The sequence below is a fragment of the Camelus dromedarius genome, chromosome 21 (genome assembly GCF_036321535.1).
Source record: "Camelus dromedarius isolate mCamDro1 chromosome 21, mCamDro1.pat, whole genome shotgun sequence".
In the NCBI taxonomy this organism is placed as follows: Eukaryota; Metazoa; Chordata; class Mammalia; order Artiodactyla; family Camelidae; genus Camelus; species Camelus dromedarius.
In genome coordinates, this window is record NC_087456.1 from 57439 (window position 1) to 70813 (window position 13375).

General features: G+C 35.9%; 1 protein-coding gene across 5 annotated transcripts in view; it reads right to left on the reverse strand.

Moving 5' to 3' along the window:
• Positions 1-13375, reverse strand: part of LOC116153389 (ankyrin repeat domain-containing protein 26-like) — a 70663-nt gene that overhangs the window by 23271 nt on the left and 34017 nt on the right. For 2 of the 5 annotated variants that reach the window (XM_064477019.1, XM_064477015.1), the window contains exons 19-27: positions 11983-12011; positions 11728-11800; positions 9698-9952; positions 8029-8102; positions 6132-6872; positions 3889-4043; positions 3220-3387; positions 826-859; positions 407-548 (exon numbers count right to left, since the gene is read on the reverse strand). In XM_064477019.1, coding sequence (XP_064333089.1) covers positions 407-548; positions 826-859; positions 3220-3387; positions 3889-4043; positions 6132-6872; positions 8029-8102; positions 9698-9952; positions 11728-11800; positions 11983-12011 — 1671 coding nt within the window. The remainder of the gene's footprint in view (positions 1-406; positions 549-825; positions 860-3219; positions 3388-3888; positions 4044-6131; positions 6873-8028; positions 8103-9697; positions 9953-11727; positions 11801-11982; positions 12012-13375) is intronic. The other 3 variants (XM_064477017.1, XM_064477018.1, XM_064477020.1) reach the window with 3 other exon arrangements.

The following is a 13375-nucleotide window of genomic DNA, read 5'->3' on the forward strand; positions in this document are numbered from 1 at the left end:
TATGGAGTTGTCAGAAGCAGTAGCTGGATTTTGAGCAGGGGGGTGACAAAGACCTGAATTTTAAAAACTATCTAGTAATCATGCTGGCGGCGTAGACCAAGGTTCCAGGAGGTGGAAGGCGGAGAAGAAAATCCTGAGGTGATTTCAGCGTTCTAGGAGGGAAGCAGTGATACCCTGACCTTGGGTGAAGGCGCAGGAGCAGCAGAGTCAACAGAAAGCACAGGGAGTGGGAACGGTCACAGCCCCCGGCTGGCAGCGCACAACACGTCTGCTTCTGCTTTGACACAAAGCAGGTTTCTGAGACGCATCAGACTGTAACGGAGCTGTGCTCCCTGGGGCAGTACTAGGTGTGCAAAGGTTACCACGAGATACTTAAAAAGGCTGTGTAGTCATATGGGGGTCCTACCTTTACTCTCCGGGCCAAGTTGTTCAATTAGCCTCAGGGTACTCTTACAATTAGGGGAAAGCGACTTGTGATCCTCAGAAGCTGTTTCCGGTGCCAGAGTTAAGTCATCGAGGTCATCCACAGAATTCACCTGCTCTGTGACCTACAAATAAATAATGCTATTTCACAGTGTCTCCAACATAGTTGTAAAATACGCTCAGTGTACAGAGGTGATAAATATCCATCTTTTTATGAGAGCAAAAACACAGACAATTCTCCAAACAACTGATTTTCGTCAAAAGGCTAACTTTATCAATAATGTTTCTAAATTATTTTTAAGTAAATGTCTCTACAACAAAGGAGGATTTTGTTTTTCCACTCTATCTTTTATAAATTTTTTTTACTACAGGAAAATATTTTTGATTAATATTTTACTATACCTTGTCCTTTTTAGTAGACATTTTCTTTGAAGACCTGAAAAAAGAAAAAAGCAATTCCTTTAAGCCAAATACTAAATATTGAAAATACAAGAAGTGTGTAAATCTATTTTTTTATATAAAACCTTTGCATTGATAATTTTCAATAAAAGGGATTAAACAAAAAATGGAAACAGTAACATTAAAGGACAAAGAAAGCATATCAATTATATTATTAACAAAGTATTAAAGTTAAATCAAACAGACAAGGAAAGGAAAAGGAAGAACATAAAATTACTTGTATTATTTGATAGGAAAAAATATACCAGGATTTTCTTGTTGTTGTCTTTTTGAATAAAAACTGGCTTTCATGGCAATAAAACCTATTTGGAAAGTATTACTTAAGTCCTTATATGAAAGAAACCGTTTTCTAATAACCATGACATCAGCTTTTTTGAGGACTTAGTGTGCAACTGCTGTGCATTATTATCACCACTTTACATGTCTTAAAGACATTTTAATCCTCACAACAATCCTGGGAGGTAGGTAATACATCAGGTACTTTACCCAGAAAGAAAATGAGGCACAGAAAGGCTAGGTCATTTGTCGAAGCCCCTATGTCTGCCCAGAATTCCAACCCAGGCAATCTGGCTTCAATACTTGCATTTCACAGTATGCTAAGAAAGTAATATTTACTTTTAAGCACTTTTAACTAATGTAGTAAATGAATCTCTATTATTATTCTATGTCTAGGTATAATTATAAGTAATAATTTCTGGGGCATATGTCCAGAAGGAACCCTACTTCAAAATGACACCTGCACCCCAATGTTCATAGCAGCACTATTTACAATAGCCAAGACATGGAAACAGCCTAAATGTCCATCAACAGATGACTCGATAAAGAAGAGGTGGTAGGTGTATTTATACAATGGAATACTATTCAGCCATAAAAACCAACAACATAACGCCATTTGCAGCAACATGGATGCTCCTGGAGAATGTCATTCTAAGTGAAGTAAGCCAGAAAGAGAAAGAAAAAAACCATATGAGATCACTCATATGTGGAATCTAAAAACAAAAGCAAAACAAAAATACAAAACAGAAACAGACTTATAGACATAGAATACAAACTTGTGGTTGCCAAGGGGGAGGAGGGTGGGAAGGGACAGACTGGGATTTCAAAATGAAGAATAAACAAGATTATACTCTACAGAACAGGGAAATATACACAAGACATTGTGGTAGCTCGCAGTGAAAAACATATGTGACAATGAATCTATGTATGTTCATGTATAACTGAAAAATTGTGCTCTACACTGGAATTTGACACAACATTGCAAAACGACTATGATTCAATAAAAAAATGTTAAAATAATAATAATAATTTCTGAATCTTAACACCTATTTTTTAAAAATAAAAAGACTTTAGACCTAGGCAATACTGGAAATCTACTTTTAATAAAGATTTGCTTTTGCTAAAGACATTAATCAGCGGGCATTCATTATCCATTCAGCTGTTTGTTCATGCATTTGACAGGTCCTTATGGAGCATGATGGCTTTTTTAATTTAGAACTTAGTAATCCAAAAGTAATCATCTGTGATAGATTGTTAACAGTTTATTATTCTATCGTATATAAACAAAATCTTCCCCTTCTTCCTAGAATCTAAACAAATATTAATATAATCTGATATTTTGTAATAGCATACAAAACCATAGCCACTCATGATGATACTGTCAAGGACACTATAAAATCTAGAATCATCAAGGAATGATTAAACCCTATTCAGTATGGCCTAAGTGTTTGTATAGTCATTTTGAGTATACAATTTTTTAAAAATCTATGGACAATGGTGTAACTTTAAAGTCATTATCTGCATATTCAATTGTGTAAGAATATTACGATTCAGAACTAATGAATAAGCCTTACAACAATACCATACATGAATACTTTACTACAGTATTTTAAAGATAACAGTACAATCAATACACTTTCTAATATCAGAAATTCAAACAAAGTTAAATTGAAAAACACGTCTTCTATGGAATCGCATCCAACAGCACAGAGACATCCCCTACAAACTATCATCTCATCATTAAAAAAAGAAAGGGAACCCCCACGAGCCCCACGTTCCCCTTCAGTTATCACCCAGTCCTCTCCTGCCTTCCCAGGGAATGTCCTCTGAGGGGCTGTTCACACTGATTCCCTGCAGCCCGGCTTCCCTGGGGACGTATTACTGAAACTACTTCCGGTCAAAGGCACTTGTCCTCATCTTAGCCTTTCGGCAGAGTTCCTCCGACACAGGTGAGAATCCTCTTGCTTTGGCCTGTGCACTATATGCTGCTGTTCTATTTCCAGAGAAGGTAATCACTGCTAATACATCTTCAGCTAGAAATAAAGAATTTGTAGGTTTTACCTGCCACAACCTTGATCTCCTTCACTTAAACTGCTGTTGTCATTCCTGTGTAGGAGACCACCAGCCAGCGAGGCAGTCTTCGCAAATACACGTGAAGTCACAGATGCTTTTAATGTCCGTTTTCCACTTTCATTCTTTACTCCCTTCATGTGCAAGCCAGGACAGCTACTTTAAAACAATCCATAAAAAAAGCCTATTTTTAAAATATAATTCTACTGATAAATTAAAAAAAAACCCAATTTTTGTAAAATTCCAACTCTTACCCATCTTCAATCATTTATTAATTCACAAAATGGTTAACAAGTGCCAACCATATGCAAGGAAACACAAATTCTTGCTTCAAAGACAGATTTACAATTATGATACAATGTGATACGCAAAAGCTGACATATGAAAGTAAAGTGAGCATGAGGAAGGCTTTACAGAAGAGGGGAAATAAACAGGAATCATGAGCAAAAGAGACAGGAGGAAATTATTCTACTTAAGAGATTAAGAGATTAGAATGTGAGCACAAAGATTAGGCACATGGCATTTAGGTGTGTCCTAGGAACCTGGAAGGAAGAGTACAAAATATATGGAAGCAAGTAGAGAGATGAGTCTGGGAAGAAATTCTGAACAACATCTAGGAAAAGAATAATTACCTACTGCTGAATACTGATATAGGCTTACCTATCAGAATCTCCTTTCTGCAGAGCAGGAAACCGCTGGTCATCAGTTTTTCCCCTCTTCCTCTGCTGAGTTAATCCTTCATGATAGCTGCCATCACATATGGTTTCTGATCCTTTCAGTTCACCACTTTTGCTCCTGTTCTCTTCTACTTCAACCTTCAGTGAAAGTTTGATACAAAGGGTAATTATTACTTTATTCATTATAAAGACTTTGTTATCATTCACTTTATCATTTGACTCAGAGTTTGCCCTGATTTCAATTGATTAAGATATTTTTGTGCTTATTTTAATTTTTATCATTTCAAGTCATTGGAATGTTTGTAAATTCTGCTTCTTTCTGTTTGAGGAAAAGAAACAGAATTTCCAAAATTTCAAAAAGGACTTTCTGAATGTTGTGCTCTTACATCCACTCTTCCCCATGTGAATGGCAGAGACAGAGAAATAGAAAGACAAAGGCATAAAATTTGTCCTCTTCTGTCTTTACCACCAAGATTTTGTATTAAACAGCCAGATTTAGAAGATGTCGAACCTTGGTGCTTCAGTAACAGAAAGGAAACATTCTTCTTTCTGTGCTAAAGCTATCCTTTCCCCACTACTTTTTATAATTCTTGTTTCATTTGGATCCCGGGGTATCAAAATGTGGTGTTTAATAAAACATATAAACCCATGTTTACCGAAAGGAGCAGAGTGAAACTGATGAATTGCCAGTTAGTGTGGAATTCTGCAGAAGGAATAATGCTTCCCAATTTCACATTCAATAACCATGGCCATTTTATAGCTAGACGGCATAGGAGTAATGAGTGATCTACCTTAGCCCCACTGTTTACTGAAAACGGGAACACAACCAAGAAAGGTTAAGTGATTTGTCCAAGTTCCCTAAAGCAGTATTCCCCAGCATTTTACGGTGTCAAAAGAGATGATACAATTCTGTAACACTGAATCTAATAAGCTACCAAATAAATTCATCAAATTGATCAGATAAGTGTGACTTCGGCAAAGTTGGGGGCAGGGCTCATCTCCTTTTTCTATTAAAGGGGAACACCTTCAGATTTCCATCTTTAACACTCTTTGCACCTCACACAAAAGAACACACACATTTTAAAAATCTATTACTAGAACTAAAAAAAATCATTCAGTGCATCTCAAAACTCAAGTTTCTCAAAACTCAAGTTTTCTCCTTTGGAGATAAATAGTGAATTTTTTTTGCTGAGTGTTCATACTACCTATATGATAGAATCATACATGTCAAAACTTCCTACATTTTATTAAATAATATAATGTAAGTGTCTGCCTCAACAGAAACACCCAGAAGTGGTGACTCAAGAGTATGTGGGAGCACATGTATTCTTAAGAATATCTCAAAGTGACCATGATGGAATTCTAAGTGTCCAGTGATCAGTAAAACAGAGAAGCCTGCACTCACTAACGCACAACACACGGATCAGTTTAGTGAGAGTGTGTGCTTATATCCCTTCTCTCAGTCACTGCTTCCTTCCCATTCTATGGATGTGCAACTTACATTTAAGCCAATAGATTAAAACAAAAAAACAAAACCCTTGAGCTTATTATATTTCTTAAGCTATTTCACTTGCATTTATTCCGGCTCAGAAGGTCATGTGGCACAAAGCTAAATTACTTTCCCACTTCATACGAAAGACTGGCACAGAGACTTAGGTTGATTAAGGAACAAAACCCAGGAAAATACTTCCCTGAGTTCCTGTTATTTAGATGGCAGAAATAGTCTGTTTCTACACGATTACATATTTAGATGACCCCATTTTATACACAGGCTATTTTCCTAAGTGGAAAATCAGATCAAGTATGGATCAGAATGGAAGAGATTATTGATATAGAGAAAAAAAACAAGAGCAGTAGCAAAGGAACCTCTACCTCTTTTTGAAGCTGAATTTTCTTTTTCCAAAGCCAGGAATTCTACTTGTAACATGCCTACCTCATTGTTAAACCTTTCCATATCTTGGTGTAACTCTTTTAGATATACTTTGGATGTTCTGTTACCATTTGATGGAGAAGAACTCACATTTCCTAATTCAGGGTCCATGATTTTAGAATTACTAGCACCGCAGTTATCTGCAAGCAATGGCTTCTGGAGCTGGTCTTGTATTGGTTTGGTTTTCTTACAAGTATTTGAAACAGCAGACATATTGTGACTTTCTATTTGAATCATGTGTTTCATCTCACTGGAGAGGTCAGCCACAAACCAAAAAGGCTTTTTGGGTCACTTACCTGAGGTGCACGTCCAATGTCTGATTTCCAGTGAGTATTTTGGCTCCTTTTTGGTTTTCTTTTTGTAGCAAATTCTTGGTCTTCATTCACTGTAAATGGAACTCGGTTCCTTACTTCATTTTCTCTGTCATTACGAAAACTCTCCTCAGTTTTGTTAAAAACGTGTTCAATGTCTGGCTTATCATTTTCATCCAACTTATTTTCATTTAAATAAAGTTTTGAAGATGACTGGCAACCATACTTTCTTGACTCAGACTTGGAATAACATGGAAATACATTTTCAAGACTGGGCTCTTTGTGTTCAGAGACTGCCTGGAATCCTATAGAGACAGAGGCTCCAGGTGCATCCTTTTCCTCAAAATCAAATGTATTATCTGTCACGTTGGAAGGTAGTTCCTTTAAGTCACCATGTAGTTCAGAGTTGTCAGGTAGCGGCACTACCTTATGATGAAAAGTAATTTTGCCTTTTTCATGGATTTTACTCATTTTCTGGTTTGACTTCTTTGTGATAAATTCTGAATTATGTTTCCAGTCGAATTTGCCTTGTTTGACCCACATGTCCTCATGCTTCTCCACACAAGAATGTTTTGAAGATACAGGTACGTCCTTTCTGTCATTTTCCTTATTCACTTCTGGTTCTCTAGGCGTTTTTTGCAGATGCACAAGTGAAAGATTAATCTGGTTGATTTGATCTTCAGATTTCTTTTCTTTCACAGTACGTGCTTGTGAAGCACATTTATCCTTAAGTAGTCAAGTACAGATAAAGAAAAATTAGAAAATAATTAAAATTTAACAAACTTCGTAATGTATGTTGGGCTACTCACAAACTAAGAAGTGAAACATAACTTGCCTTAGCCTTGAAATAGGAGAAAAACAGGAACTCAGAAACCTAACTTTGTCACTGTTTGTTTGAACTAAACAATTCACACGTGTTAAATCTACCAAGATTTAAGAGATTAGATTTTTAACATTACAAAGATTTCCTCACTAAAAAATATTTCACCTCTCGTACTTTAAATAGTGAGCCCCTCCAGTGCATGTAAAGATTTTTTTTAAAGGACTAATAACTGGAGAATAAGCAAACTGTAAATTATTAGGTGCCAAAATCAATTAACATCAATCAGAAAGAGGAACAAATTCCTGAATTTTAATGCAAACGATACACTATGATAGTGATCTATCTCAATATGTATTCTCTGCATCCACTGAGTTATATTATACTCTAACATTCACTAGTGAGAGTGAATGAAAGCATTTTTAATAATATTTACTGGTTTCCTACCCTGAAATGAAATAAATTAGAAAGTTTTTGTTTCTTCCCTAACAATAAAGGTCCAATCCTGGAAGGTTTGATTCTCTTACTAGGCAGTTGGGTTGACTCTATGACCCCTATTCTCTCCCTGATTGTAGATTCTGAAATCGATTACATAGAGATCACAAGACAGAAGAAATCTTTCATCTTGGCATCAATGACTTGCAATTTGAAACTGCAAATTTTGGACCACTGGGAATGACTGTTCCTTACATGAAACTAACTCAGTGGCCATCACTGCTATATTATTTACAATTTCAACTGCTTATATCACATGATTTAATATTTGATATCACCTTCTTTATCATGTGTGGAAGTTATAAAAATGGAAGAAGTAAACAATATTCAGGAAGGTTTTTTGCCTCAATTCCAAGGATAAAGTTTAACTATAAATTGCTATAGATCCTAAAAATACTTTAAGTTTTGTAATTAGATAAAATGCTATTCAAAACTAAATATTAAATAATTATTTATTGACTCTAAAAGCCTAGTTTGAAAGGCAATTTCTTTTGAATTTGAATAACTGTGTTATTAAAGCACAGAAAACAATATAAACCAGAAGTTTAAATTTACATTTTCACATACCTGTGAGAGGTTATTTTCACTCCCATCAAGTCTTTCTTGCTCTTCCTCAGATGCCCTTTGTAAGTCTGGGTCTGCTGAAAAATGAATATGCTTAGTTAAACTTCACTACTTAGAACAGCTAGATAAAAGGCATCATCTTTATAAAAACATAAACATTTCATCAATTGACAGTTTAAATTAAGCTTAATCTTTAGCTGGATATTTACTTCTTTAAGAACTACTTCTAACTATCTAAAACTTCAACAAACTATTTGGGAAATACTAGATGTTACCAGATAAAGGCATACAAACATCTCAAAGTTTCACTCACAAATTGATTCACCAGACATGAACAAAATAAAGAGAAATAAAACAAAATTTAAAAATACAGTAGAAATATACAAAGTCACGATACACTCTATTCTCCCCTCCTAACAGTACCTTTTTAACAACATACCAAGCTTCAAGAGCAATGTTATTCATGGTTTCCAAAATTACTGTTACTTTTTATGCTTTTATCTTTCCTTAACCTGAAATGTTTCCCTCTATTGTTCTGACAAGTTCCTTTTCCTCTTTGAAGACTCAGCTGCTCTGTGAAGTCCTCCTTGATTGCAGCTGTCTTTCCACAGAGACACAGGGATCTCTTTCCTTGGAGCTACCTTGGTACCTCACAGATTTTTCTAGTGTGTCTTCACCAGCTGAACTGTAAACTATTTCTTTACATGTCTATCCTCTTTGCTCCCATGCTGTAGAGGACAAACTCTTAAAAGTATCTGTGTATAAACAGTATTTATTAGAAAAACTTTGAGTTTAGAGCTTGTAGTCACTACTATAGGAGATAACTGAGAATCTTTTGTAAATACAACATTAATTCTGCAGGTAAGGAAAGAAAAGATAAAACTATAGGAGCAGAAAAAATATTGTATGACTTATTACTACAGCTCTGATTATATCACTGATTAAGGCACTAAATTCATTGGTATATAAAGTAGAACCCATATTAGATATGGTTAATCAACAGACTGGGTATCCTAGAAGAATTAGAATTGATATCCCATATATTATTTTTAAGTGATAAAGCACTCCTTAAAAACCAATATCCTTTTCGACCCATCAATCCATTAAAAATAATAAAACAAGCTGATATACTGTGTGGACACAGTTAAGAAGAGGTCCTGTGTAGCAAAATCCCAATGACTGCCACTACTGCTGGGAAAGCCACTTCTAAAATACAGAAAGGCAGAGAATATACTAGAAATACTTTGATATTTAGTTGCAGAGGTGCTTTTTCAGTTACACTGACTATAGCTATAACAAATATTTATAAATTCAGAGCTAGATAAAAATAAAGCTAAGAAACCATACTTTGAGAAGGGAATCTTTGGATGTCCACCTAGGTTTCCCAACTACTCACAAAGCTCTAGACATCATCCTCCTACCCACTCTCAGGAGTGTGCTAAATACTACTCTGAACGAACTTACTTTCACCTAATTCTCTTTGCTATTTAATATGTTGCTTTGGTCAGAGGATGAATGTAAATGTCATGCCAAAAGGTATTGTCTGGTTGTAGGTTGCATAAAAGGAGTAAACACAAAGGAGATCCTGCCACAAAATGATTTCTGCAAAGTCGGAGTGTGGTGAAGCCACGCACAGGTAGACTATGGCTACTTCTCTATGCTGCTTTATTACCTTCTTTGCTGCTTCTCTTCTCTGGCAGCTGTGACTCACACAGGCCACGGAGCGCTGCATTTTCTGACAGAGACACGGCTCCAATATTCACCCGGTCTTTATCTACCAGGGCCGTCTGCCTCAGTTCTGTGGGTGCTGACTGGTTTGTGGTCACTGATTGTGATACCAACGGACATTTGTCAACTTTCAAATGCTCGGCTCTTTGACCAGCCTTATTATTGAGGCTCAGACTAGTAGAATCCCAGTCTGAAGAACCTGAAAACAAAGTTTCCACTTATTAGAATGTGAATAACAATACAAACTTTTACAAATTCTCTTCCCAGAGCAGCAGCCCCACGTCCGCAGCCCCACGCCCTCCTCTCCCCCAAACACACTGCTCCTTCCCAGCTGGTTGTACTTTACATGTCATTGCTGTTCATAAAGGGAACCACTGTCTCTTTTTTCTAAGTTTAATTTTCTAGTATTACTAATTTGGATTCACTCATCACTCTCTATAAAACAGTCAATATTCCATAAGAGCTTTAGGAATAATTATGATTCTTCAACATATGAATTTTTTCATTAACAAAATGTATGTCTAACCAGCCATTTACTGGACGTTTAAATATGCATGACAGTATTGAGTCCTAGAGATGTGGGCTTTAAGAAAACTTTTACTGAATGGTACTACTTAAATTACAATGAGACAGTCTTTCCTCAATGTACCAATATCTTCAGAATTCTTAAGCCGTGGATAAACATCATAAATTTATATAAGAAAGGATAGCCTTGAGTGACTAATTTTTTCCATATAAAAATAGGGTAAATCTAGGTACAAACTAGGTCCAAAGAGTACAGAGTGCCATGAGACAGGAAATATATAACAAAAATGTTTTCCTTTTTTAAAAAGAATTAAGTTGTCAGATTCAAACTTTTTAAGACAAGTTAAAGAAAAAAAGGCAAGAAATGTATAAGTGAACTTTAAAGCCCACTTCATCACAAGGGCCCCTTTATTATTTCACACCCATGAACCCTGTTTAAAACAGCAGTTCTCAAGTGTCATCTGAGAAGCCCTGAAGCCCCATGTTCCCTCCATCTAGGGAGTCCAGGAGGTCAAAACTATTTTCACAATAATACTGAATGCTATTTTCATTCTCATTTTTTGTTAAGTGTGCAGTGGAGGTTTCCAGACACATGACATGTGGTAACATCATAGCTCTAATGGCTAATGGAATGTTTGTGTGTGCTTGTTTTTTAATTTTTCAGTTCTATTTTCTAATATACTAAACATCAATAGATACAACCCACTTAAAAGTTCTTCAGAATTCTCAATAATTTTTAATAGTATAAAAAATATCCTAAATCCAAAAACTTTTAGGATTATTGTTTTAAAAGATCGTATCTACCAAACATTAAGGTAGGACTAATTACTTCCATCATTTTTAATAATCAAAGACACCACACACACACACAGAGAGAGAGAGAGAGGGAGAGGGAGAGAGAGAGAGAGAGCATGCTAATCAAAACATCCAGTTGGCTTAAGACCTTTGGGCTAGGGAAATAACTCTGGTAGAGCACATGCTTAGCATGCACAAGGTTCTGGGTTCAATCCCTAGGACCTTCATTAATAAATAAATACAGAAATAAATAAATATCATCAATGTGATAGCACTAGATGAAATAAAGTCAAATATGACTGACATGTTAGCAAGTGAAGCTTTATCCTACATAAAGGTCAGAATTCAATTAAGCATTTTAAAACTCTGGAAAAATCTTAGAACCTAATAATCAATCTCTCAGAATCCCTGAGAAGTATAGGGACTCCAAGCTGAGCACTTTAGTGTCTCCCAGCATCAACAGAAACATCCAAGTCAAAGCTGACATTTTAAAAGTCCATTTCTTATGCTTATATATATTTTTCAAACATGGATACCAATAATAACATCTGCCGCATTTATGTCATCTTTCAATTAAATTTGAAGAAATAAAAGGAATTAGGAATAAGAAGACTGTACTTCTCTTCAGACTTAAATTTGTATTGCAAAATTTACCTGATTTGAATGTTTGTAAATTCTTCATTTCTCCTGTTTTATTAGGAACAGAATCTTTCACTCCAACTGCAGGCTGAATGGTTTTTGAAACAAACTGATTAATAATGTACATTTGATACAATCTGTAGTAATAATTCGGGGGGGGGTCTAGCTCAGTGGTAGAGTGCCTGCTTAGCAGTGCATGAGGTCCTAAGCTAAATTCCCAGTACCCTCATTAAAAAAAAAAAATCAAGATAAAAGTATAAAAGTTTTTACCTTCAAGTGAGGATATTTTTCAGTAGAATCTAAAAGCCAAAAGGGACACATAATCAATTATATGTAAATATGAAAGCCAACTATCCATTCACACAGTTAGTACTGAGTGCAATCCTCATGCTTGCTTTGGAAATGGACACGTTAGGTTTCGGTGTCTTGTTTTTCAGGGGCAGTTAGGACAGCAACAAGACAGAAACATGAGTCCATTATAGACACTCAATGAAGAGCAGGAATACAGGCTTAACAGAACATGCAGTTAAGATCTCAAAAGCACGATTATGTTTCAAGTGACTTATTTATAAAACAGAAACGTGCACATGTACCAGTGTGAACTTGCTGCCTGAGGAGGAGAAAAGCGATCTCCAATCAGAGGAACAAGTCACGGCTCCAAGAAGACAAATGTGAAAGCTGACGGTAAAACGCAGCAGCACATCTTTCGTGCGCCTGACACCATGAGTCTACAAGTACTTATCATACTCTTCAATTCGTTCTGCGATTTAGGAAGTCCACAGCTGTGACGGCAGTCCATTTGTATGTGCAATTCACTTCTCGTCAGAGAAAGTGATATGAATTGATCGGCTTGGATACACACTTGTAGAATAATAGTTCATAAAAATATTTTTCCCATACCCACATGGGCTGTTGGTATGCCTACATTTCTTGGATCCTCTAGCCATCCAAGTTTCTTGATCCATTCATGCAAGAAAGAATGTATACTGAGTTTTCAATATTGAAATCTGGTGATCAAAAAAAATTTTAATTGCCACAGAATTATTAGATACTAAAAGTCTTTTATATTTCAAAACCTGTGCCGTATTCACTGAAAATAACAACGTTAGCATTTATGGAATGAACCCTATTAATTTCTTTTGTTTCCAAAATTAGTTTGGTTTGGTAAATCAGGCTAATGTTTACAAGGATTTTTGTGAAACAACTATCTTATCAAAAAATTAGGTATCCTGAAACAAACAAAAAAAAAGCAGTCAATGCTTCATATTCAAGTTAATCTCATTTGAATAACAAATACCAATACAACATATATCTTCGAAGCCTGATAGGAGGAGTGGCTGTGGTTTACCCCAATTCTAGGCCCCCTCCTGATTCCAGTATTCTCTGGAGTGGCAATGATCTAATCTGGCTTCAGTGCAAATACACTGACGTCATCTAAAAGGAGTTCTCTCAAGTTTCCTCCTCAATTCCAAGATCACCTACCTGCTGCCTTTTTTTCCTCCTTCCTTCCTTTCACTTTCCTCTTCAAAGGTACATCTACACCTGTGGTCTTAATTCTTCCCCTTTTCTATTCTTTTGGTGGACGATCCCCACCACTTCTTTTTCCTCTCTGCTTAGCAGCACTATCTTACATCTCTAATTTCTACTTCAACTCTTTGCCTCC